The sequence below is a fragment of the Bos indicus x Bos taurus genome, chromosome 4 (assembly GCF_003369695.1).
Source record: "Bos indicus x Bos taurus breed Angus x Brahman F1 hybrid chromosome 4, Bos_hybrid_MaternalHap_v2.0, whole genome shotgun sequence".
NCBI classification, from domain to species: Eukaryota; Metazoa; Chordata; class Mammalia; order Artiodactyla; family Bovidae; genus Bos; species Bos indicus x Bos taurus.
The window spans coordinates 107092984-107120943 of record NC_040079.1 but is presented as its reverse complement, the minus strand read 5'-3'; the positions used below and the strand labels follow the sequence as shown (position 1 = coordinate 107120943).

The 27960-nt window shown below is 39.6% G+C and overlaps 1 protein-coding gene across 1 annotated transcript; it reads right to left on the bottom strand.

Annotated features, from left to right (window-relative positions):
• Positions 1–863: 863 nt before the first annotated feature.
• Positions 864–27960, bottom strand: PON2 (paraoxonase 2). The gene is made up of 9 exons (XM_027540123.1): positions 27815–27960; positions 20465–20535; positions 13283–13338; positions 8914–9079; positions 8244–8370; positions 6086–6286; positions 2950–3031; positions 2102–2230; positions 864–1492 (listed from the first exon to the last, which is right to left on the bottom strand). Exons 1-9 carry the CDS (start codon positions 27886–27888, stop codon positions 1334–1336), a joined length of 1065 nt encoding a protein of 354 aa, XP_027395924.1. The 5' UTR covers positions 27889–27960; the 3' UTR covers positions 864–1333.

Below are 27960 nucleotides of genomic sequence, written 5' to 3'. Positions count from 1 at the left end.
ATAGTGAGTGGAAGAGCTCCCCTGGTGGCTCAGGCGGTAATGAATTTGCCTGCAGTGCAGGAGATGACAGTTCGATCCCTGAGTCAGGAAGATCCCTTGCAGAAGGGAATGGCTACCCACTCCAGTATTCTTGCCTTAAGAGTTCCATGGACTGAGGAGCTTGGCAGGCTACAGTTCATGGGTTGCAACGAGTTGGCCACAACTGAGCAACACACACACAGTGAGTGGAAAAAATGTGGTTGCAAAGAGCTGGACACAGTTGAGTAACACACACACACACACACACACACACACATACATACACACACACACGAATGTTCCCCTAAGCAGACACCTTCAGCCCTGATGGGTTGCAAAATGTTGAACACACACAGAAAGTAGAAAGAATGTGGTTGCAAAGAGTTGGACATGATTGAGCAACACACACAGACACACACACATATGGGCCTGGACACTTTCAGACACACACACATGTTCCCCTGAGGAGGACAGACAGACAGACAGAAACACTCATGTGCGCATGCCTGGACAACTGATTTTGTCTCACTTGTTGAAGTCCACAGTTGTGTTCAATGAGGAGGTGGTGTGACTGACCGCCTAGCTCTGAGCTGTTATCTTCTCTTTATATGCAAGTTGGGCTCCCATTAAGAAAGAGAGCAGATAGAATACTCCATACTAATTGAGAATTCCAGTTACCATATTTAATTAATTCGCTGTTCTTTTTTAATTCAAATAAAAGGCTTACTTTTCAGATTTAATGAGAAAAATTAGCATTGTTATGCCTGTCCCTCCCAAGGAAACCCCACAAGGAAGTGGACACTTTCTGCTGAGGATATGCCATGAGAATTAAGCACAGACAAAACTTGGATTTTAGTGAGTCTTTACTGTAACTCCAACTCTTTAATAGTAAACAAAGATGTAAGTATAAGACATCAAAACATGTTATGTATCAGTAGTTCTGAGTCATAGTGGTCACACTGGTGGAGCTGAGGTCACTCACATTTTAAGGAAATATAATCTACCCTGTTTCAGTGGAATTCATGCTCTGGCAGTTGAAAGGCAGACATGAGGCTTATTTTGTGCAGAGTGTATTCACTTAGCTGAAAGCAGCTTTCTTCTCTTACCTTTACTTGGCATTTTTAAAAACTGTTCACTTTCTTTTTATGTTAAAAGTGCTATGTGAACTGAAGGGGTTCTTTCATTGCCGAAATAAATTTACTATGTATGTCACACATTTGGGGGTCAACGTTGCTGGTTAAATTCCCTCAGAATTAGCAATTCATAGAAAATTAGTTGTTGAGATGCTAGCACACCTGCATACCAGAAGGACCATTTAGAGCTCACAGTATAGGGCTCTGTGGTATAAAGTGCCTATGAGCAGCTTCTTGTCATACACGGAGGCCACAGAACTTCCCTGGAGAACAGATCCATTGTTGGCATAAACTGTAGTCACTGTAGGCTTCTCAGATAAAATATTCTGGATGCGGAGAACCTATTCAGGAGATATGAAGGATTAATATAAACCACCATCCACCCATATCACTCAGTCATCAATAATCTTGCACAAAGACACAGTGATTAAGAGGACATGCTGTTGCAAATAGCAGTTAGCAATTTTTTTTAATGTTTAAATTACTTTGTTAAAACCTCAAAGAAAGTACTTTCTTAAGCCATCTAGTGACTGCATGCCAACCCCAGATTGAGTGTTATTACAGTAATTGAGCATTAATAGAAAAACTTCCACACTAATGTGCCTACTTTAGCATGAACAAAAGTCGTGTCATGCAGTGAGCTGACAATAAGTCAGGTATTTAAAAAATTGCCAGTATACCACACGAGGAGGGCACATCTTTAGAAAAAAGATCTTTTGACTAGCTTCTGCCATCATTTAATACATCAAAAGATTACCTTTCTAAAAGTATTTGAACAATGTGAAATTCTGCCAATTATTGGCTTAAAGCAATTACGAAGCCAACCGCCACGTATTTATTGTATTATTGGTTTAAAAGGACTAAACGGACCATCCCTGGGACAGTTTATTGTATTATTAGTTCAAAAGGGTTTGAATAATTAAGGTTTAAAAAATAAAACTTATAAAAACCTCTGACGAGGGAGGATTCTTCGGGTCATACACGAAGAGCTTCTGGCCGTTGGGGTGACAGCCTACCAAGACGTCCCCCGAGGAAGGGTCAATAGATAAATTATCCACCAGGGTATCCAACTTGAGTACCTTCCAAACGAAAAAACGTCAGCATCTAAATGTCATGAGAAACCTCGATTAGATAATTTAGGGCTAACCTTTCTTGCCCCTATGCATGTGGGTAAATTATACCCATCTCCTGCTTCCACCCTTTAACACCAATATTGCATAAAATAAATTTAATACACTGGTTTAGAGTCATTTTCATTCTTCCTAGAATTAAGAAAGTTAGGGCAATAATCAATCTCTCTAAAAAATGAACTCCTTTCCCCCTTTAGAAGATGCACAATGATCGGTTAGCTCAAGAAACTCAAATAAGAAATTCTTCATCAATCTAAAATATGTGTTGTCAAGCAGGAAGAAAATAATAATGGTGTGGAACCCAATTTCCACCTTTATCTATTATTGAAAGAACTGACAACTTGCATAAATCTTCATTTCGGAATTCATCTATTAGTCTTTTCAACTGTGAAAATTTCTTACTGGAATTCATCGGGTGCCATCAGTACCTCATGGAGTGGGCTCTAACTCTGATGCAAATAGCCCTCCCAACATACTGCTGCATGAAATCAGTCAGTTCTTGTGACTTTGGGAAACAAGAGACTTGGTCAATTACAGACAGGTAGAAGTGAAAAAAACAGAATAGCAACACTGGCTATTCTGTTTTAAGAGAGGTATTTTTATAATATAGTATGACTATGTAATTTCAAGATTAATGTCAACTTTAGATATAGAAAGAAATATTTTACCTTCAACTGAGTTAAATTCATATTAGGGTGCTTTTCCAAAACATGAATTTCATGAGCCAATATATCAGCAACATAGATGTACCTTTGCAGGAAGGACACACTGGTTAGAGCTCCAAGCCAAGATAAAACTTCATTAACACAGTGGGAATAATAAGTCTTAATAACCTGCCAAGAAGTTAATCAATGATGGGCCCTCAAGGAAAGCCTGATAAAGGTTAATTTTTATCTAAAAGTAAGCTTTCAAAATCAATTCAGTGCTGCTACAACAGTCATGGAATTGTTAAATTATTTTTCAAAAGATTGGTAAGGAAAAATAATATAGGGTAGCATTTAAAATATCAAGTTTGTGGGGTGGAAGGTGGGAAGAAGGTTCAAGAGGGAGAAAACGTGTATACCTACGGCTGATTGATGTTGATGTATGGCAGAAACCAACACAACATTGTAAAGCAATTATCCTCCAATTAAAAATAAATAAATTTTAAAAATGTATAAAGTCTGTGATATTTGCCACTGAAGGGCAATAAAACAAATAAAAAAAAAAAGCTTTTATATTCCACCATATAATTTGATATTTCAAGGCATCATATACATGTAGAAATATTTGGTATAAAACAGAAGACATATTTATTAACATATTGAGAAATTCAAGCATTAGAGATACATATCTATGAGGGTGAGTTAATGGACTGCTTTACCATAATCTTCCTCGATGAATTGACTGTTCCATGGCAACTGTTCTACTGAGCAATTATAATGGGTAAAACCATGAACTCAGTATTGTGACAGATATAAACATGAAGACAACAGCTGTTTTTCCTGAAAAGTTTACAGTGTGTTGTGGTGATCAGATGGCCTGTACACATTAAACAAATAATACAGCATGGTGGTACCATAAGACATATTTTGCATCTAGGGACTGAAGAAATATCTAACTCCTGAAAAAACAGAAGGGCTTACAAAGAAAGGGGCATCTGCAGTGGACATGGACCGAACGACTGGATTTGAGGCTATGAGGACAAAGCATCTTTTAGGCAAAAGAAAACACGTGCGCAAAGACACAGGGGCAAGAATGAAAGAGGCAGGTTTGCAAAACACCGAGCTCCTGTGTAAGGCATAGTAAAGTATGAAAACAGTAGAAAGGAGAGGTTGGAGCTAGCCTGTTAAAGTCTAGCCCTTTAGCCTGCCTTGATCTGATAAGCAATTGGGGTCCGCTGAATTTCTGGAGTGTGATGGTCTGTTCTGTGCAGCAATCACTAAGCATGTGGTTTGTGCCTGGCTGGGCTCAGTGTGAGGAGTCAAAGGTGAAGCGGACAGAGGTCCCTCTTCCGGAGGTCTGGGAAGAGCAGTGGGACACAGAAGGACAAAATTGGCAATGGTACAAAAAAAAAAAATGGAAGTGGACTGAGAACAAATAGGAAGAAAGTGAGAGTGAGAGCCCGAGCCAAGCAGTGCCAGTGGAAAGGAAGAGGGGCTGAGGAGCCACACACAGAACCCCTGTGCCCTGCTCAACGGCTGGGTAGGAATGGTCAGAGGAGAGGTAGAGCTGCACCCCCTATTGTTATTATTATTTTCAGCGTGAGTGACTGGAAAGTTTGATTCTCATAATTGAAAGATGAGAGTCGGGGAGAAAAACAGACTTGGTGGGAGAGGTAGGATTGGGTCAGTTACAGACAATTTAAAAGACTCTACATCCATTTTCTGTAATCAACAATAAAGAAGAAATTGTCATGAAAATAAAGACATGTAGTTGTCAAGGATGGCAGATTTATTTCATGTTATATGTGTAGTAGTTTAAATTGTTCAATGCGCTAACCTAGTAAAAGGGGAAAATATCCTTTCTATAAACTAGAGCTGGACATATAAAAATGAAAGAATTTGGGGGGGTGGATTTGGCACTATAAAAGTGAACATTTAAAAGGATCACTCTTTGAGTGAGTAGTTCTATTTTGAGGAGTTTGTTCTACAGAAACACTTGTACAAATGTGCAGAGGGAAGGGGCTCATAGCTCCAGATTTAGCCAATACCCAGTAGGCATTTGAACCTCAGTCTATATGACTCCAAAATCTGAAGATTTAACCATTATGCTGTCATTCTCCCTTGGGGGGAGGTTCTTCCTTAAAAATATATGGGTAAGTTTCAGTGGTAAAAGAAAAATAAAAAATGTATTTTGTACAGAAAAGAAAATCGTATATATCCATAGAGAATTGGCTAGTTTACAGTCATCCTTATAATGGAATAAAACAATAAAAGCCAATAAAACAATAATATATTTATTTAAAAGAAAAACATCTACCTTATATTTAAATATGTATATATAAATATGAACCCATTTTATAAAAATTTACATTTATAAAATTAAATTCTATGATGATATAGTTGCTGTCATTGTTAGCTTCTAAGTCCTATTTGACTCTTTTTTGCCACCCCATGGACTATAGCCCACCAGGCCCCTCTGTCCATGGGATTTCCCTGGCAAGAATATTGGAGTGGGTTGCCATTTCCTTCTCCAAAGGATCTTCCCAACCCCAGGATCAAACCCATGTCTCTTGCTTGGGAGGCATATTCTTTACCACTGAGCCAATGGGGAAGCCCATAATGATATAGACCAAATTTAAATACTGTATATAAATATATATTTATATATTATATATAAATATATAGTACATATGTTTATATAAAACATTATATATATATATATATTTAATAATAAATTATAAGCTCTCCTTTGTGCTCAGTCATGTCCAGCTCTTTGCAACCCCAGACTATAGCCTGCCAGGCTCCTCTGTCCATGAAATTTTTCAGGCAAGAATACTGGAGTGGTTTGCCATTTCCTACTCCAGAGGATCTTCCTGACCCAGAGATCAAGCCTGCATCTCTTGTGTCTCCTGCATTGACAGGTGGGTTCTTTACCACTGTGCCACCTGGGAAGCCCAGTAACCTTGGAAGGCCAATAATATATTACATATATGTATTATAATATTATAGTATTATAGTAATAGTTATCACATATATTTATCATAGACCAAAAATAACAGGTAAGCTATTTCTGCCTTAAAAAAAAAAAAGAGCAAAGTAAAGAATTTCACCCAGCACCACGGCTAAAGAGAAATGAAAATACTTCTATAAGAGCTCATACTTTTTATCAGGTGAAATATTGATCCCATTTGCTGAATCGAATCCTTCTGCTACCACTTTAACTTCATTTGGACTGTAGTAAACAACATTTGTCCAGTGTAAGTTCAAGTATGTTTCCAAATACTTTAAGAAAGGATCAGAGAAATAGTGGTCATTGGTAGCATAGAAATGTTCTGGTCCAACAGCTATGATATCATTCACACTGGAAGAGAAAAATAACATGTGAGAGAAAATGAAAAGCCAGTTGGTCTCCATATTAAAGATTAAGTATCCAGAAGGTTTACACAATATGTGCCTTAAACTTTTGGTAAGAGGTTCCCTAGGAAAAGCTCAGCTAAGATCACATGGGTATAGTCATATGTAACCTACTATAATATCATTTGCAGGAGAACAATTTTGTATGGTACCAAGTAATCTGAAGACAGATCATTTAGCAATTATGGCAGGATTATTATCAAAGAATAAAGAACTTTGTGCCAACAGAGTGTGTTTTTTTTTTGACAGCAAGAAATGTAAGGTTTAAGAACACTGTGGAAGGGCACAGCTATCCACAGTACAAGCTTGATGGAGCCTCACGGGCTGGTGAGCTGGCTGGGCTGTCAATAGCATTTACCTAGCTTCCATTTTCTCAGCTGCTGGATTTTCTTGAGTTCCTTTGCTTAGTTATTAGTCAAACTAAGGTTGACTGTTCAATTTCTACCTGACTCGCAAAGCCGACCTGCCGAGAATGAACAGGCACTCAATAAACACTTCCAGATAGACGGATGATGAAATTGCCATAGTGCGGTGCTTCAGGTGAGAGATTTATATGCTGAAAACAATTACATTTTTAAAACCAGTTAGGTAAGGGTGTTATTAAATTTAAATTCCAATTACCCTATGCAAAAATTTCTGAAAAAGCGGCTTTCCCCTTTGTTAAAGAAAAAACAGAGCTACAGGGAAGGTGGGTCCCCTCTTTCTGAAAGAGCTCCCTAAAGCAAAGGCTGCCTGGAGGGCACTTAAGCTCCTATTTCTTAGGAAGTGAATTTTTGGAAGAACTGTTGGCAGCGACACACTTAAGTTCTAGACAGAGAAGTAGACATTAAAAATATTCATCAACCAGCTGTGTTCTTGAAGTAGTGATGCACTTCCAATTCTGTAGGGCCAGGAGCCCATGGCTACCTTGTGAAAACATTTCATGTTAGTTCCATACTAAGCATACAAACTCCATATAAAGCAGGCTACTCTTCCTTGGCAGGACAGGTATTATTATTATTTGTGTGATGAGTCATCTGAAATGGAAGGTGACAGAAGGAACAATGGTGAGGTTTGTCTTCTACTCTCCAGACGGCTCTGAAAAGCAAATCCCCTGTGGGCCAGCATTTCCTCATTTCTCAAGCGAGTCTGCATAGAACACTGACGTCAACTTTCCCTGCTCTGCAAGGAAACTACTGCTGTTTAGTCGCTCAGTCACGGCTGGCTCTTGCGACCTCATGGGCTGTAGCCTGCCAGGCTCTGTCCGTGGGATTTCCCAGGTGAGAATAGTGGAGTGGGTTGGCATTCCCTTCAGAGGATCTTCCTGACACAGGGATGGAACCAGCGTCTCCTGCATCTCAGGCAAATTCTTTGCCGCTGAGCCACCAGGGAAGCCCATTCTTCAAATTAAGGGACAATTAATCTCTACAGTATAGACTAAAACAGAAAACTCTGAAACCATACAATTCCTGCGTCTTTTATTTAGTAGATTATATGAATATAAATTCAGTTAGTGGTTGTCATGGTAGAAATTCTGAGCAAGTTTTTCTGGGACCTAAAAAAGTCTCATGAACCTGTTATATTTCCCAGTTTGAAAGGATGTGCATTTGCTCTTTCTTGGGGGTTAAAAATCTGTGTACAATTTAATCACTTCAATACTGACTTGAGTTTGGATAATGTAATTTTGCCATGGCTAAAATACTGGTTTCATTCAAAATTTTACATTCATGTAAATATTAATGAAAAGTAAAGTTGCAAGGAAACTATACATACACATATACATATAAATATATGTATTTGTTTATGTGTGTGTGTGTATGTATGTATGTATGTATTTCAACTCTTACAAAAGATGAAAGGACCATGATATGGAATATCTGAAAAAGGCAGCAATAAATCTGAGAATGAACAAAAGGACTAATTACCTTGGAAGAAGCTCATGTTTGATTGTTTTTAGATGCAAAAGAGAATTTTCTTCCTCTTCAAATTTAAAAATTTCTACTGTATTCTTGAATTCTGGGTGGTTTACAACAAAGAGATAAACGGTGTCATCTAAAAAATGAGAGAACAGAGTTCATTTACAAGATATAACCACAGGACCTCTGGGTAGACACTGACATTTAAATACCACAGGCAAGGAAAGGCTGAATGTATAAGCTGTTAGAGGACCTAACAGATCATTCTTCTTCCCTATCTTTCCCATCACTGTCTGTCTAGTCTTATTTCTGATCATTGGTCTCCTGACCTTTAAGAAAGAGTGTTTCTCACTCCATATACAGAATCCATGGATAATCTGTTTATAGTTTAACTTAGAAATATAGCTCTTTTTCAATGCAATGAAAATAGATATATGAAAAGGTTATGAAATCTAAACATTCTTTCAGGTATAATTAATAACTATTAGAAATTTCAAAATGTAGTATAACTTACTGCCAGCTGAAGAGGGAATGTTGGACTTATTTGTATGAAGGATATAGAAACAATTCATGAGTTAATTGTTCTCTTATACAGATATGATCCAAATCTATTTTCCAGTTATTTGCAAACCATTGTTTTTGTTTTTTTTTTTAATGTTGGTAGCTCATCAGTTCTTACCACTGTCTATGAAAGTGCTGATACCATGTGGATTAAATGAAGCCAAATTAAATCCACGGCTGACTCTTAATTCCAGTGCCCTTGGGTTTTCTTCATTTAGATCCATCATTAGTATTCCTCCAGGCTTATCTGGTGCAAAACTGTGGAGGCCTGGACATTTTAGACCCTTTTGAAAACAGAGCAAAAGTTAAATATAAAGGCTTAAGTATTTTTATGGACTAAAGTAGCAACTATACTGTTTGGCTTTCAGCCTTCCACCCCCCAATTATTATTTTCTTATTGTTTCATCTCTGCTTTCTTTGTGTTTCTAGCTTTATGCCAGCACCTTTAGCCAAAGTATCACTTATTTATAGTTGCTGCTGCTGCTGCTGCTAAGTCGCTTCAGTCGTGTCCGACTCTGTGCGACCCCATAGACGGCAGCCCACCAGGCTCCCCCATCCCTGGGAGTCTCCAGGCAAGAACACTGGAGTGGGTTTCCATTTCCTTCTCCAATGAGTGAAAGTGAAGTCACTCAGTTGTGTCTGACTCTAGCCACCCCATGGACTGATATTTCTGAGTTGAGACAGAGATGAGGGGTTTAGTCTCCTCAGAGGGTAACCAGAAGGTTGGTGGACATGAGATAACTCAGAGTTGAGGGAGGGAATAAACTGCTCTCTGACACATATCCATCCTCTCCCCGTTGGAACTTTGTCAGTGCATGGCAGGTACTCAGGCTGTCCTTTCCCCACTGATTCTAAATGTTGCTTTTATCATGTACTAGATCCTTGTTTACATATTGGTCTATTTGGGGACTTGTGCCCTATTTCTGTGCTAATATGCAACTTTTTAATTACTACAGCTTTATTCATTACATATATATTAGTATATACTATATATGTATTTATACATACTATATATTTATCCCACACCACATTGCTTTACCTTTACAAAACAATCTTAAATATATCTGCTCATTTATTTTTATGTATAAATTTCAGAAATCAAGTTGCTATTCAAATGAAATCTTATTAATAGTAGCTGTAGTAGTAGTATTACTGCTACTACATTTCGATTTGGTTTTTCCTAGCGCATGGGAAAGTCATTGAGTTTTATATGTTCGTTTTGAATCCAACCATTTCACTGAACTTCCTATTAGGTCTAAGAGTCTGTCAGTTTAATCTCCTGGACTGTTTAGAAAAACAAGTAATCACGCTTGAAGTTAATGGCAGTTTTGTCCTTCTTCCTACATCGTATTTCTTTTTCTTGTTTTCTTGGGTTATTAAAAACATTAGTAGATTACTGATGGTTACAGCATTTTAGGGCAGTTTCTTCCTTTTCTAAACGTTAATGGGAAGGCAGTGAATGTTTCACCACTAAGAATGATGTTTGCTGTAGGTTTCTGGGAAGTTTCCTTCTACTTCTAGTTTTTTTTTTTTTTGAGGGTTTAATCAGGAATGAGAATTGAATTTTATTTAATGCTTGTTCAGCACTCACTGAAATAATTGAGGTCTTTTCTCTTTTAAAATTTTAAAGTCATACTTTATGCAAATTTAAAAGAATATCTTTCCAAGTTTCAACACTTTGCGACCCCATGGACTGCAGCCTACCGTGCTCCTCCATCCATGGGATTTTCCAGGCAAGAGTACTGGAGTGGGGTGCCATTTCCTTCTCCAGAGGATCCTCCCAACCCATGTATCAAACCTGGGTCTTCTGCATTGTTGGCAGATGTTTTACCATCTGAGCCACCAGCGAAGTCCAAAAACCTACCCCCAAACCTTACTTTATGCTTAAATTGTATTTAATACACATTTTCTCCAATTAAAAAATATCTATCAAATAATACAACTTCAAGATCCAGCAAACAGAATAAACTGGATTATGCCATTGTTTCACGGCACTGACAGTTCAGTGGTTAATAATCTCTCTTCTTTATCAACGTACCATAAACAATAGAGTGTCGATGCGCAGGAAGCTCTGCCAGGGATGTAATAACTCTTCATGTGCGCTTAGTTGCCCAGTCATGTCCAAGTCTTTGTGACCCTATAGACTGTAGCCTGCCAGTCTCTTCTGTCCACGGGGATTCTCCAGGCAAGAATACTGGAGTGGGTTGCCACACCCTCTTCCAGAGGATCTTCCCAACCCAGGGAAGGAACCCAGGTCTCCCGCATTGCAGGCGGATTCTTTACCCTCTGAGCCACCAGGGAAGCCCAGTAATACTGGAAAGAGTAGCCTAACCCTTCTTCAGGGGATCTTTTCAACCCAGGAATTTAGCCAAGGTCTCCTGCATTGCAGGTAGATTCTACCAGTTGAGCTACCAGGGAAGCCCCAGTAACACTCCATAATTATCTTAATTTAAGATATCATTTAAACCTGTTTTTATCTCTTTTTAAAATTTTATTTCCACTTGTGATAAAATATACATAACATAAAATTTACCATTATCACTATTTTTAAGTGTACAGTTCAGCAGTTTCAAGTACATTTACACTGTCATTTAAATCTCTATTCTATTCTATGTCATCCAAGTCCTCATTAAATGTGGTGTTAGTTTTGAGGTTGCCCCTAATTGTTGAATGGGATGGGTTAATGGGCTACAGTGCTTGGAAGAATAAACAAATGCCATGATGTAGGAGTTATTCATTTAGAAAGGAGCAACATACTAGGAAATATTAGAGACAATGCTGAGTAAATTTTTAAAATCAGTAAAATGAAAGTAAATCATTTTAAATCAGTAAAAAGTCATATAACCAAGGAAGGATAAAAGAAAATCATGCAGAAGAAATTCTGTTGACTTGACTACAAGATCATTGTGACTATATTAGATTTCTCAACTAAAAATGGCTGTCGATTTACGTATTTGAAGACCTTGCTTCTCCTAATTCAGATTTATTTTTATGGGTATAAAATCTTGAAATAGATGACTTCTGGATTACCCAAGAACAGCTTCTTTGGGGAAAAAAAAGGGGGGGGGGGACAAGCAACTGCTTTCTCCTTTACTCTAGATATTTGTGTCTTTGGTTATGTACAATGCTGACGAGGAATTTCAGCGCTTTTCCCTAAGACTGTAAGCCACATGTGCAAGCACATGCTTCTACACAAACCCAGAGTCCTCCCAGAAACATCATTTTACTCATTGTGAGTGGTAATTAACTACAATTTTTCTTTTAAAGTTGTAGTTTGAAAATTTAATATAAATATCCAAGCTTCTGCCAAAACTTACAGTATTTCTTTTCTTCCTCCATGGTAAACAAGCAGCTGCTCACAGGCTTTCACATAAGAACCATCAAGAACCCGAAGAGTGCTCTAACCCTCATTCTCATCTAAGCTGCGTTCTCTCACCTTTCTCATAAGTCTGACAGCTATTTTGTTAGTGTCGCTACTGTCTTCTAAGCATCTCCAAGTTTTTCACATCTTTCCCTGAGTCTCAGAGTCTGAAAATAATGGCTGCTGAGAGGGAACAGAATACCTACAGGCTGCCTTCAAAGTTGGATACGTTTTTCTTTATTTAAAAGATATTTATTTATTTGGATGCACTGGATCTTAGTTGCAGCCTGCAAACTCTTAGTTGTGGTACGAAGATCTAGTTCCCGGGATCAAAGCCGGGCCCCCTGCATTGGGAGCAAGGAGTCTTAGCCACTAGACCACCAGGGAAGTCCCAAAGTTGGATTCTTCTTTCTCAAGAAAAATGGAACCCATGAAGATGCTGAGGTCCATCACGTTGGCCCATTCTAGGGAGGAGAGAGAGGCAGAACTTCCTCTTTGGCCCACACATACGGTTTTCCAATTAGAATGCATATTGGTATAACCTAGCATCACTCTGGCCAATCCATTTGAAAGTCTTTAAAATACATGCCTGAAAAGATTGTTACTTTTCAGGTTATAAAAATTAAGGCAAAAGTGAAGGGTAAACTCAGTCAATGACTTTCCAGTGATGATATAGACCTTTCAGCAGTGAAAAGAAAGAAAAAGCACTGGCTTTTTCTTTGGGAGTTAATATATTGTTCAAAAATAAATAACAGCAAGAATGCTAGCTTTAAATTGAATGTTGAATGGAAAGAAAGGTATATGCTGCATTTAAAATAGCATAATGTATTATCAATGTCCACAGTCATGCTCCAGATATCATTTTTAATAACAAACACAGATTGCACTGGAATATTTTAGTGCAAGGCAGTGGGGACATAAAGAGTAATAAGTCAAGGGGCAAAGACGTTTTCATCCCTATATTTAGAGAAGCGGGAGGTAAATTTCCAAGATCCTGTTTGACCTGTCTTTTGTTTTCAGAATATAATTTTGAAAGTGAGGAACTTTAAAAACAAGTGACTGCTTTGCAGGCCTCATCAAACTTTCTTGTATTTCTTCCACTGAGACGGAGAAGGAAGATACTCACCACACTAAAGAAAGCCAGACCGTTGGGAAGTATGTCAATATCTTCAGCGCCGGCTTCTGTTAAGTTCAAGAAATAGATAGATGTCATGTTCAAATTCTGTGATTTGTTAGGTAGAGCTTTGTTTACTTTATCAGTGTCTATCTTTCAGCACGGTTCTGATTTTTTCTTCCAAGGAACCACTCGCTTTAATAAACGTCAGTCCAAATCTTTTCCTGCAGTGAACTTCTGACTTCAAATGTTAGATATTTTATGTTTATTCAAATCAAAGTCAAGTAATCACTACATTTCTAGCTATGAGACCAAAAAAGTTGACATCTGCCTACTCTTATGATAAACAGCCAGATGTCTATACAAAAGTAATTGCCATCAGGGGACTATTACTTTCAGAATGAAGGACTCATCATCATTTAACCATGCAAATATCTTGTCCCTTTCTCGGCTCATTCAGTCTGAAGCAAGCACAGACATTTCTCTCATTACCAGAGATAAAACACCTGGGATTATATAGTCCCTCTTTAAAAAACAATGTCTGTTCGATCTCATAAGCAAAGAGCTTTCTGTTTAATCTTTAAATTTAGGTTTTAGATTAAAAAAAAAAAACTGGCAAAAGAAAATTAATGAAAAATACCATGCACCTAAAGCCAGTTGAAGCTTCAACGCAGTCTCTGAGACAGACTACAATTACTATTGATTGTTTATTGATTGTCTGCAGTACACTCCACACAGCACAGCAAATAATTAGACATAAGACCTTCCCAGTGGTCTCACTGTGTAAATTCCATGGACAGATAATAGACCCAAACACAGAAAAGAAGAAAAATGGCTTAGATTAAGGCAAATCATGACGCATTCTTTGAGTCCACAAAATTCAGTCTTCCCCTTTAAGCCCTCTCCAGAGTATGTCTCCAAGACTATTTCTAGGTTGTCAAAAACAAACAGCACCTATCCAGCTATTTGGGTTTTGCTTCCTGAGTTTGCATTTAGCTGCACTGCCTCTAGTGTTGCTTGTTCCATCACAGTGGAGAAAAGCAAAAAAAAAGAAAAAGTCAAGAACTTCACTTCATAAAGATGACCCATATGCTTATTGTCTCAGAAAGTGGAGAGCTATGTCTAAGCACAGTGTGCTGGAGGAGTTCTTAACCTTGGGTCTGTGGAGCCACAAATGGGTTTTAAAGACTCTATGAGCCCTCTGAAATTCTGCAATGCAAAATGTCCTGTACATGTACAGCTATCTTCTGTGAAAAAGGTTCTATGCTTTCAGCAGATTCAAAACTGGGTCTGTGATAACCACCAAAAGTTCCATGGTGCTTCTCAACTGGTAAAGAGCAAAGACCAAGGAACCCTTTACCACATATACACACAAAAACACAAACATAGGAACACACATGTGCACACAGAATTCTAGCCCAAGTGCTGCTTTCTAGATCCATTTCGTAGGAGCTCAATTAATTAAAATTTGTTGTTCTTGAAAAATTATTTAAGACAATTTCAATGTGTACATGCCTACACACATAGCAAAGAAAAGATATGTACAAAAAAAACTAACCATGTTTTTTTGGGTGGTGGGATTTTGGGTTGAGTGATTTTCCTTTTACTCTTTAAACTTTTCTTTGTTTTAAAAATTTCTACAAAACATATTCTTTCAATAATCAAGAAGAGAGCAGCGTTTTTAAAAGATATGTTCACTTCGACCCATTGCAACTTCTGTTTCATCCTGTTGCCTAATTTCAAGGGGGAAAAGTCATATCTGTAGCTTCTTTAGAATATTTTCCAGATCTACTCCCCCATCTTCCCTTCTGTAGCCAATACAACAGTAGGCCTTTATCATCTCATAACACCCTTTCAGTATGATTATTGTAAAAGTAGTCAAAGCTGGAGATGTTTTTCCTCCTCTGATTCAATAACAGAAACAGTAGTAGCATTGGTAGTAACAGTTATAACTATCAACATATATTGTGTTCACCAAGTACCAGGCTCCTTATAAGTACTTTACACATGTTAATTCATATAATTTTCCTAACTCTAAGAAGTGATAATATTATCTCTTATTTTAGAGTAGAGAATATTGAGCCTTTGAAAGGTTAAGATCACAAACTGGGAAGCTGGGATTCAAGACTTTTGTTCTCACTTAAAAGTACATAGAAACAAATACAACCTAACATTTAATGAAATTTCTCTGTCAGAACCATTCCTTGATTCCTTTTTGAGAACACTTGACTTTGTAAATCCAGCTGTGGTCGATTCTATACATTGGCTTTTTCCTTAAAATGTTTTCTTCCATGCCTTTCACCAAGATCTTTATCAATTCATATGTTGTACTTTTCTTTCAAACCTCTTTCAAACCATCTTTCTCTAGAAAGTCTTGTAACTTAGCACATCTGATTTTGATCCCTTCTTATTTTTTTAGCAATTCTCTGTGTCAGAGATGGCTAACCCCTCCCCAGGATCCATACTTCCCTTATTCCTGTTCAGCTACTGGTACATGGCAACATGTGTGTGCTTCCTCGTTCGAATTGGACCCTATGTGACCCCAGGGATTGTAGCCTGCCAGGCTCCTCTGTCCGTGGGATTTCCCAGGCAAGGATACTGGAGTAGGTTACCATTCCCTTCTCCAGGGGATCTTCCTGACCAAGGAATCAAACCCAATTCTCCTGCATTACAGGCAGATATTTTACCGATTGAGCCATCAGAGAAGTCTCTCTTGCTGATAAAGGTGGCTGTTTGTCTGAGTTCAGGTTAATGAGACATTAAAGTACAAGGTGTATGCAATACTGGGTAAAATAGAGTAAAAATGTCTAGGTAAATTTTCTTTCTACCCCTTCTTGCTGGGAAATGGCAACAACTGGAGTTCTAGTCTTGGACCAAGATGATACGTTGAAGATAGCTGTGTTGCTTCATCAGCCTTTGTCTCAGAATGACCACATGAAATACAGTCATCTAATAACTCTAGGCCATTTGCTTGTCTTTGGACTGTCACATAAAAGAAAATCAATTTCTTTCTTCTGTAAGTTACTTACTGTAACTTTATAATAGCTGATCAGCCCTTCATACCCAACAGAGTATCCAAAATGTAATGTAGCCTATTATTTTCCACTTTTTTGGTTTATTAATCAGATATATGTGTTAATGACTCTGGGAGAAGATACTATATTGAAAAAAAATTGCTAAAGTAATTTAACCTCTCTGAGCCTTAGATCCTTATCTGTTATAGAAAGAAAAACAAAAAATATATCCGTATCTCACACAGTGAGATTTTCTGCTTCCCTTTTCATAGGTAAATTGCAAAGTACTTGATGATAAGAGCTACAAACTTTAATGCTTAAAAAACAAAAAAATCTCTCAAGCAGCAGTTATAAAAACCTTGACTACCAAGTGTATAAAATGATTTATTAACTCGAGAAATAATCCATTCAAAATTTTTAGTACAGGACTCTGAATGCCAGCATTTTCAAAGACATTTTAAAATGTTTTAAACTTCAAATAGAATTCAATAGCTCTTTAAGCATATTTTTTATTATTTAGATATAGATATTATGCCAAATCTTAGTTTCTGTTAGATACACTAGAAAGGAATAAAGAAACAAAAAATGGAATAAGTAGTGACCTTACTTTCTGACCTCCCTGAAGGCACATATCCTGTATGATGTGTGGTGGTGATTGCTGTCATGTCTGACTCTTTTGTGACCTTATCGGCTGTAGCCCACCAAGCTCCTCTGTCCGTGGATTTCCCAGGCAAGAATACTGGAGTGGGTTGCCATTTCCTTCTCCAGCGGCAGTGGTTATTTATTTATTAAAACAGACATGAGATGATACGATATGTATAAAGCACCTAAGAGCTTATTTCCAGTCATGATGAATGTAGCCTTGATGTGTGTAAGTGTGTGTTGTGTGCGTATCTTGATGTGGATGGGGAGGGGTGGGGCAGGGGATATGGTCGTACCTCCTGGAGGTAGTAGCTGGCCTCAAGTGCGTGGCTGCTACTGTTCCCAAAGTGGAAACTAAAAAACAGAACCCCTGTATTCCTGCTGCCTACCATGAGAAGTTGCTTTTGCCCATATGGGAAAGTATACCCTACTAATCCTTTGTAGTCAAAGACCAATGAATAAGCAACTATTGTTAAAAACATATCACCACAAGCTATTATTAACCATTATGCATCCCTGACATAGCACTCAACAAATGTTCACATAGTGTATGCTAACCAGAGAGCAAAAGTAAAGAAGAAAGGGAAAAAAAAGAAAAATACAATTCTAATTAGATCTAAAAATGTATCCCAAATGTGCTTCTAATCATTCAACGTCTTCGCTCCACTGCCTTTTGAAGTGCCTCAGAGACATTAAATGCTTCACAAGAGGGGCCACAGGTGACATATTTCCTCATTCTTCCCAACTGCAGACAGCAGCTCGCACACATCACGACATAAAGGTCACAAACACAGTCGGACGCCTGTTCAGAATACAAATGTTGTTGGACTTGTTTTTCTCCGAGGAGCTCTCTGTCCCAGTGAGCTGCAGCAGCAATGCACTTGGCAGTCTGTCCTGTAGTGTCATCTGCCCTGAGACTTGAATCCACAGAAGGTGGGCTTCACAGATGCAAGGCTATTTAATAATTTTACAATTATTAACTCGGTAGCAAAAGTAACCTCCAGGATCGCTAACTCAACCTCCCAACCTGAACAGGTCTCTCTCAGCTGCCATCTGGCTTCTGCTGAGTGACCAGTTCCAAAGAGCTCTTCCTGCTTGCAGCCAGAAAGAAGGATGCATTTGCTGAGTTTCTCAGGACTTCAGACAACCTGAATTTTAGGACAGTCTGCATTATCCAGCATAGGCCTTTTCAATCCAACAGTTGGGTATTTGACACCGAGTTTGTATCTTCCTGCTCAGTGTTTGGGCAAAAAACAAAAAGGGGAAACCCCAAGAGAAAGACGTCAAGGAGTCTAGTGAAGGGAGACAGGACTAGGAAAAAATACAGAAGTAGCAATGGGAAAAGGAGACAAGAGCACAGAGGAAACAGATGTATAGAGAAGGAGAGGGAGCAGAACCAGAAAGAAACTCTCAAGTAGAAAAGGCTGCTCTGAGAACTAACAGGTTCCATGAATTGGCTTCCTGGTGGTTCAGCAGTAAAGAATCTGTCTGCAATGCAAGAGACAAGAGTTCGATCCCTGGGTCGGGGAGATTCCCAGAGGAAAACATGGCAACCCACTCCAGTATTCTTGCCTGGAGAATCCCACGGACAGAGAAGCCAGGTGAGAGCCTGAGGTCCATTGGGTCTCAAAGAGTTGGACACGACTAAAATGATTGAGCATGGCATGGCATGAAATTGAGGCCTTCTTTGTATGATCCAGAAAAGTTCCACTACTTTGACAGAAGTGCATTATGAATCCTGTCTGGAGTGAATGTGGTTGTAAATATGAGGTCCTGAGTTTATTCGTGTTCCAACTCGAGGGCAATTTAGCAAACACTTATCAACACTTTAAATATATGTGCTAACTGAACAATAATCTCACTATTGAAAACTATCCTTCATGTAAAAAAGATGCAAGAGCTATATACATGATGATGTTCACTGATGTGCTTGTAGTTGCAAAAAACCGCAACCATTCCAATGTGCATTAAGGAACTGGTTAAATCATAATGGTACATGCAAATATTAAAAAGAATGAGGTAGGTCTATTACAAGTGCTAATGTGGAAATCTCTTCATGTTCAGAATGAAGCAAGTTGCAGAATACAATTTTATACTAAGAGGTCATTTGTGAAAAAAGAGATATAAATGTATATGCATATATTTGTTTGGATTTGCACTGGAAATACCAGAAAGGATAAAATAGAAACTCTGTGTCTGAGGTTATTTTTGTGGGAGATGGAAATTTTTTAAAAATTTAATCATTTACTTTTTATTGAAGTATAGTTGGTTTACAGTGTTGTGTTAGTTTTATGTATATAGCATAGTGATTCAGTTGTATGTGCATATATATATTCTTTTCCATTACAGGTTATTACAAAATGCTGAGTATAGTTCCCTGTGCTACACAATACACAACCTTGTTGTTGTCGTTCAGTCGCTAAGTTGTATCTGATTCTCTGCACCCCCATGGATTGCAGCACACCAGGGTTCCCTGTGTTTCACTTATTGCTTATCTATTTTATATATGGTAGTGTGTATATATTAATCCCAAACTCCTAATTTATCCCAACCTCCCCTTTTCCCTTTGATAACCAAAAGTTTGTTTTCTATGTCTGGGGATCTATTTCTTTTTTAAAAAATAAAAAATTTATTTATTCATTCTTTCTTTACTTTTGGTTGTGCTAGGTCTTCACTGCTGTGCACAAGCCTTTTATAGTTGTGGTGAGCGGGGCGGACTCCTGTGGTGCCCAGGCTTCTCATTGTGGTGGCTTCTTTTGTTATGGCGCGTGGACTCTAGGCACGCAGGCTTCAGTAGCTGTAGCTCAGGAGCTTTAGAACGTGGTCTCAGTACTTGTGGCACACCAGCTTAGCTGCTCTGTGGCATGTGGAATCTTTCTGGACCAGAGATCGAACCCGTATACACTGCATTGACAGGTGGCTTATTATCCACTGTACCACCATGGAAGTCCCTGTCTCTGGATCTGTTTCTGTTTTACACATAAGTTTATTTGTGTAATTTTTTAGATTCCACATATAAGTGGTATCATATGATATTTGTCTTTGTCTGGCTTACTTCACTTAGTATGATAATCTCTCTTCCACCCATGTTGCTGCAAATGGCATTTTTCATTCTTTTTTATAGCTGAGTAATATTTGTGGGAAGTGGAGATTTTGTTAGGAGATTTTTATTTTCTATAACTTCTCTTCCTTCTGGCTTACTTTCACCAACTCACTCCTGGGCTAATGTTACATAGAATTCAGTTGCCACACATGACAAAGAATGCAGACCTGACAAAAATGGTTCAGCAAAGTCACGAAACAAGCAAGAAATCTAACAACACACATAGGGTTGAACAAATCATTAATAAATCACAGTGAGAGTAAGAGAGAAGAAATACAGGGTACATGAGATCAAAAGAGATGAAAAGGTTTTGCTGATCTAATGTGATTTTTCCTCTGATAAACAGTAATTATGTGCCAAAATACTCTTAGTGAATTTTTTAGTGTTAGTGGCCAAACAATGTGAGCTGTGTAACAAGCATTTTCTCAGACTCACCGATTCCTTTAATCAGGTGGCAATTAGGAAGGTCTACAGATTCCACTTCTCTGGAGGCTTTAAGTCGATTCCTGTTTAAAAAAGAAAAAAATCTATCTGTTTATGTATCCTTGATTTGTAGCAGAAAGGGTTTAAAGAGGCTTACAGCAATACAAAAAAAAAAAAAAAAAACACAGCACAAATCTAAAACGGATAAAGGAGAAGATGGAAAACAAGGGTAGGAACATAAAATAGCACCAGAACCAAAGTTAAAATAAAAATGCATATCACAGAGTTCTCTATGTGAACATGGGCCATAAATTGGGCCACTGTGCTCTTCCCTCAGGATGTGACCATTTCATGTGGCAGATTTTCACATGGAAGTACTGTCTCTCATACCATTTACATAAACTGATTTTCTAACTATACCCAGAAAAAGAACTATGCATTTCAGCTTCTATGATTATGTTCATGTCATTTCCCTTTTAAAATTTAAATGTGTCTAACTGAAGTCTATTTATAAAATAAAACCTTCCTTATGAAAAAAAAAAAAAATGAAGCCAATAATCCAGCAAATACAGCTCGCAATGCACGTTCCTATGCAAATATAAACATGACACCAAGTCCCACTTCTCATAGCTCTTTTGTTGTGGGAAGAGCCTCAGATGTAGAACCAGAAGACCCAGGGGAGCTGAAAACTGCTCAGACCCTCTGCAGAATGACACAGTGACTGAAAGCAGGCCGAGAGAAAATGGCACTGTTCAGAGCCTGGCTCACAGGGGATGCCACGTAAATACTTATTAAGAGGTTGAGGAGCACCAACTACTCTAGCAAAACTACTTGCTGTTGTCATTTTGTAAAAACAGAAGTGAAGAACTAACGAGAAAATGTTGAACTTCGATAAAGCATCTTCACTCTAGCTTCCCGCCCTGGAGCAGCAGCCCGCCAAGCAAGGTGGACAAGCACATCTGGGCTCTGCTGCTTGAAGGCTTCCCCTCTTCTCACCGCCTCACCTTCTTTGTGTTCTCTACGTACACAAATAGCGACAATCGTGCTGACGGAGCAGTCTGCATTTTTCAAAGTGGTTCACGCATACTGCACTTCTAAGAGCCAGAATGACCGTGTGTCACCTGTCTCTCTTCCATTCATATCCTTGCCTCTTCGGACTTCTAGACGCTGAATATGGGGAAGGCTACTGTTTTCTCGGCAAAATGGAAGAAACCTCAGCCTGGATAACTCAAAATTACCAAAACGGAGTGGCAACTATGTATCTTGGCAGTTCACAAATACGTGTATATATATAATATGAAAGTTTCTAATTAAAATGTTAATCACTATGTATTTGGAATCATATAACTAAAATAGTAGTAAATTTCTTAAAACAACATAGCGATAAAGCAATGAAATAAAAAGAAATGAATAAAATAAATATATAAAATATATGGACATAATAGAAAATTAAAAATAAAATAACCAACAAAAATTTTAAATTAAGCAGTTAAAAAAAAAAAAAGATCTCAAATCTATGAGCCCCAGGAGTGACTTAAAGGGAAAACAAGTATTTTTTAAAATTAATTTTTATTGCAAAACAAGTATATTTAGCCTAACATAAGCAGTAGCAGTTAATACTGGTGATGAGGATGCTGCTGCTGATACTCATGGGTGATAAAAGGTAATCAGTAATAAGAAGGGCTAACATGTATCGAAAGTGCTAGTAGTGAAAGAGGTAGATCATGTTTCTGTCATAGCGATAAGCCTGCATAACCTCTGGCAGGTCAGTTTAGGTCTATAGGCCTTATGTGGGGTCTCAGTTCCACAACCAGGGATCGGACCCACATTCCCTGCATTGCAAGGCAAATTCTTAATCACTGGACCGCCGGGGAAGTCCCAACATCAGGGTTCTTAATTTCATGGAGTCCATGGGTAAACTTCAGGGGTCTATGAACTCAGATGGGGGGAAAAACACATCTTTAGTTAAACCTCCGACTGAAAGTGAGCGTTTCTTCTGATGATGAGTATAGGCAACAACCACTGAGCTTTCTACTGGTAGTACCTGTGACTGTCACTAACAGAAACTGCAGACGTTGTATCATAACATTTCAGTTGGAGATATCTCAAAATACCATTTATACTCATCTCAGCTTCACAGTACCTACTGTTAGGTACTCAACGACCTCTAGATATATTTAAGGCTTAATATATCCTACATTAGATTTTTCAAATAGTTTGACAGTAGAATTTAAGTAAGTTAGTATTAACTTAGTATTTAAGATGGCTTTGTAATCCTGTGTATTTTATTTTATGCATTTAGAAACATGATGCTGAGAAGAAGTCAAGGCTTCACCAGACTGCCAAAGGGATCTGCAGCACAAAAATCTAAGAACCTCTGCTCCAACATCATCATCACAGGTGACAGTTATTGAGCATTTACTATGTGTCTGACATTGTCCTAGCATTTTGCAAGAATTAACTCATTGATTTTTTTACAGCCCCTATATGGAGCATAAAATATGATTACCCCCATCCTACAGATTAGGACACTGAGGCACAGAAAGGTGAATAAAAAGCCAACCAGTCAGGTAAATAGTGGAAAATTCAGGCTATCTGGCTATAAGTCATGAACCCTTAACCAACAGTCATTAGCATGAAAGGACTCTCTATTTCTTTCACTCAGGAAAGGGCATTACCTTCCAAATGGAATGAGACGGGGGTGGTTAGTGATTATCTTGCTTCATTTTGTGGTAAGAGTAAAGATGCACCAGGTTGGTGTGTCAACAGGGGACACAGTCTTCTTACCAGGTTTGTTCCTTATCACGCTGCCTTTGAATTTACAAACCACTGGTGGGGCTTTATCTTTTAAGTGCAGACTTAAATTCAAACAGGGGCTTTATCTTTCACATACAGACTTGTAAAACCCCTTGGAATTTACTCCCTCATCCCCTGTAATGCTCTTACTTAACTCAGAGTTTGTGCTCAGGCTTGTAAAGCTGAGGAAAATTTGCTCCAATGGCAGACAAGAGAGGAGGCTGCAGGGAACCGGGGCAAACTGTATCTGGAATCAGAAGACCTGGCTTGGGGTACAGGTTTGGCACTGACTATTGAACTACCTAGTTAGCTTCTCCAAACTTCAGTTTTATCAGATATACTATAGGAAATATATAATATAAAGACAGATATGAAGACTGGGAGAAGGCAGGAAGGTCAAAGGCCTTTGTTTCCAAATGTCAGTAAATGTTTGTTTTAGTTTAATGCAAAGAACTGCTGACACTTTCAACACAAAGACTAGCACACAGGGCTTCCCTGGTGACTCAGTGGTAAAGAACCCGCCAGCCAATGCAGGAGACATGGGTTGGATCCCTGATCCAGGAAGTTCCCACATGTTGTGGGGCAAAGCTTGCACCACAACTACTGAGCCTGTGCTCGAAAGGCCAGGAACCGTAACAACTGAGCCCACGTCCTACAACTTATTGAAGCCCACACACCTAGAGCGCATGCTCTGCATTAAGAGAAGTAACCACAATGAAAAGCCTGTGCACCGCAACTAGAGAGTAGCCCCCACTCCCTGCAACTAGAGGAAAACCCGTGGAGCAATGAAGACCCAGCACAGCCATTTAAGACCAGCACACGGTAGTCACACAATAAATAAGGAGGATGATGGCTAAAAAACAGGCTGCCCCTTCAGAAGTGTTCATTGGATAGCTTCTTGGTGGACTTGTCATAAAAGATGTCAGGCAACAAGCCGAAAGTTCAGGTGCTTATTTCTGGATTTCCTGCTCAGGCACAGGTCTCTTATGCACTTAAGTCTTATGATTCATTCAAGGCTGTGTACTTTGGAATAGGGAGCACAGGCCTGGAGACATTTGTGTATTTCTGTTTTCCCCTTTATTGTTCAACTAGGGCGGAGAAGGCAATGGCAACCCACTCCAGTACTCTTGCCTGGAAAATCCCATGGATGGAGGAGCCTGGTAGGCTGCAGTCCATGGGGTCACTAAGAGTCAGACACGACTGAGCGACTTCACTTTGACTTTTCACTTTTATGCATTGGAGAAGGAAATGGCAACCCACTCCAGTGTTCTTGCCTGGAGCATCCCAGGGATGGGGGAGCCTGTTGGGCTGCCATCTATGGGGTTGCACAGAGTTGGACACGACTGAAGCGACTTAGCAGCAGCAGCAGGGAGGAGTGGAAAAGTTGGGTATGATATGCCATCCTCCCCTGGGAACATTAGCCAGTTACAGTTCAGAAGGAAATAGACAACTCTGATTCCATTTATCTATCCATGACACACTTATACTAAAATATTATTCATTGCTTATCTGAAATCCAAGTTGAAATTTAAGTGGGCACCTTGGGGGAGAGAAATAACCTTGAGTGCCAAAGTACCATCTCTGAAAATAGAATAATGAAATAGAAGGCACCGGATGAGAGCAAAAAAACAAACCGAAAATCTGTTTCTTGAAGAGCCTTTCTTTTTGTGGAGGTGGGAACATGCTGCTTTTCAAAATACTCTAAGGGACTGAAACGAGAAATGCTATGCATTTAAGCACTCCACCAAACTTCGTAAACAGTAGGTACTTGATTCTGCACTTATAGGGTTGCCAGATAAAATGTGAGATGCTCAGTTAAATTTGAATTTCAGATAGATAATGAATACTATTTTAGTATAATTACATCCCAAATATTGCATGGGGTATGTTTATACTAAAAAAAAGATTTGTTGTTTATCTGACATTCCAGTTTGACTAGGTGTCTTGCATTTTTCTTTGCTAGATCTGTCCATCCATCATTCCCCTTACCTTCTCACATCAGCCAATATGAGGCTTCAGTTGTCCAATGAGGTTACAACCCTGTGACGTCACTGCTAAATAAAGTTTATTATAGTCAAGCCTTTATAAAGAAGAGACACATTAAATTTTAAATGACCCATCAGGTACAGTCTGTAAAAATAAGATTTATCTACTTTTTCTTAGGTTTGCAACCATATTTATCATTCAGTTCAGTTCAGTTCAGTTCAGTTGCTCAGTCGTGTCCGACTCTTTGTGACCCCATGAATCGCAGCATGCCAGGCCTCCCTGTCCATCACCAACTCCCACAGTTCACTCAAACTCACATCCATTGAGTCGGTGATGCCATCCAGCCATCTCATCCTCTGTTGTCCCCTTCTCCTCCTGCCCCCAATCCCTCTCAGCATCAGAGTCTTTTCCAGTGAGTCAACTCTTCGCATGAGGTAGCCAAAGTACTGGAGTTTCAGCTTTAGCACCATTCCTTCCAAAGAACACCCAGGACCAATTCAAAGGGACTTAAATTTAAAGCCTTATGATTATTAAGAAGAAAAAATTATAAACTAAGAAAACTTCAATTAATAGAAACACTGGTGGTTTGAACTATAGGGATAACCTAATAAGCTTGTGAATTTTAATGGTCTTGTCTTTGAAACTGGGAGCTGGATAGATCATACAAAATCATCCAACTCAATAACCTTCTGCAGAACAGGACAGTCATTTATATAACATGAAAATTAAGCTCAGTGTGTCCATTTCTTACCAGTGAACGTTCCTCCTCCAACTCTGACCCTTCCTGTCGCACAGACACTGTTCTCCTGGTGTTTCTCTAGAGCAGATGAAGCTACAGCCAAGCCAGTTGAGCTGGAAACTATAGCATCACCTTTGACCTACCCCTCATCCCTGAGGCTTCCAGAGTTTGGGCCAGACACTGCAATACTTTAACTAGTTTCTCCAGGTCTTTTTACTCTCCATTCTGGTACTTGTCAACTCTAACTTCATATGAGAATTATCAGGAGAATTTTTAAAAATAAAAAGTACTCATGCCTGGGCCCCACTCAGAGCAACAGGATTGGAACTGCTGGGGGTGCAGTCCAGACAGCAGGCCTCCTGAAGATCCTAAGGCACAGCCAGGACTGAGAATCACTGCTCTACTCCAATCCAGCCTCCAGGTCGGCTCTACACAGTCCAGCTGATTATGCTTAGAAAGTTTAAACAGGTTCCTGTTTAAAAAATAAAGCACACACAGCAAACACCGACAGTTCCCTTTTGCCCATCAAAGCAGGCCCCAATTTCTCAGCATACCTTTAATAAGCATCTCCAGACCTATCCTTCACCTATCCCTACTGTTATCATCCCTTAACTTTAAGCTCCCCTCAGATCCAAACTTCCCCACATCAGCTCCTTTGTTCATGCTCCAGCCTCCATCTGGGACTGCCTCCTTCCTCCCCACTTGGGTTTCACCCATCCTTCCAGGACAATGTCAAATGTCTCTTCCTCCTGAGCTTCAACTTCAGGAGTTGTCATTTTTCCTCCTTAAGCCTATAGGGGTTGGTTTGTACCTGTCCTGAACATCCTGATCGTCCCTGTAGCTCAGATGGTAAAGAATCTGCTGCAATGCAGGACACCTGGCTTCGATCCCTGGGTCAGGAAGATCTTCTGGAGAAGGGAACGGCAGTCCACTCCAGTATTCTTGCCTGGAGAATCCCATGGATAGGGGAGCCTAGCGGGCTACAGTTCGTGGGGTTGCAAAGAGTCGCACACGAGCCTAACACTGCTACACTGAACATCCTAGTTTATCCGTCTGTCTTATTTCTCTCCTTCCCTTTAATAGGGTAAGAACGGTGCCTTGCTCTATTACAGGAGCCTAAGAGAGCACAGCATACAGAACAGATGCTCAGCATTTCTGGAATTCTTTCGCGTGAGGCTTATATAATTTGAATTGATAATTTGGAGACTGTGACATCTGCCTGCCGCGTTTTTTTTTAATAATAAGTAAAATGTGAGAAGGACTAGGCGTGTCCTGTTTGGCATTCTGGCTTCACGGTTCCTGGACGAGGAGATAAATAAGGAAGTGATGTAAGAACAGTAGCTGAATATTTCAAGTATTTTTGATCTACCGCGCCAAGATTAGAGAGCGGAAGAAGCTTCTCCAACGCGGCAGGGGAGGGATGGAGAACAACTTTGTTAGAGACAGAGGCTGGTTTGGGCACCAAAGAGAAGCAGGATCCGTGACCTGAAATAAATCTTTATAATTAAAGTTTCAGTGCATGAGTAATAGTGTTGTTTTCAAGTTAAAGCACGAGGTTTGCCCTTGAGTAAATTGCACGGCACTCGCACAGCTCGTCAACCTAGGTAGCAAAGAACTTTGTGAGCAGCAAAAGCTTGTAAACTCTCCAGGAAGTCTCGCGATCCAGCCCAAACTGTGTGGGGTTTTGCGAGCGGCTGGGGGTGGGGTGGTGGCGCTCGGCGGGCCAGGGAGCAGAGCCGGCAGAGAGCGTCCCCGGCCCCGGGCCCCAGCACGAGGGTCCCCGCGCCCCCGCAGCCCCGGCATCCCGACCCTGCGGACCAGGGAGGGCCCCCAGCCCCTACCTGAGCGCCAGGAGCCTCTCGCCCAGCAGCGCCAGCGCGATCCCCAGCAAGCTCAGCGCCAGCAGCCGCCCCATGGCTCGGGAGCCGCGCCGCCTCGCTCCGCCGGACCGGGGAGCGCTGTGGGCGGTGCCGCGGTACCGCCGGGC

What these genes read in the sequence shown, in the direction of transcription:
- PON2 (XM_027540123.1), bottom strand. Translation starts at nt 27,888, where the DNA reads ATGGGGCGGCTGCTGGCGCTGAGCTTGCTGGGGATCGCGCTGGCGCTG. An exon ending in GAGAGGCTCCTGGCGCTCAG is followed by an intron (nt 20,536 to 27,814) that starts GTAGGGGCTGGG and finishes TTTTTTAAACAG; the next exon opens with GAATCGACTTAAAGCCTCCA. An exon ending in TGAATTTAACTCAGTTGAAG is followed by an intron (nt 2,231 to 2,949) that starts GTAAAATATTTC and finishes TTCGTTTGGAAG; the next exon opens with GTACTCAAGTTGGATACCCT.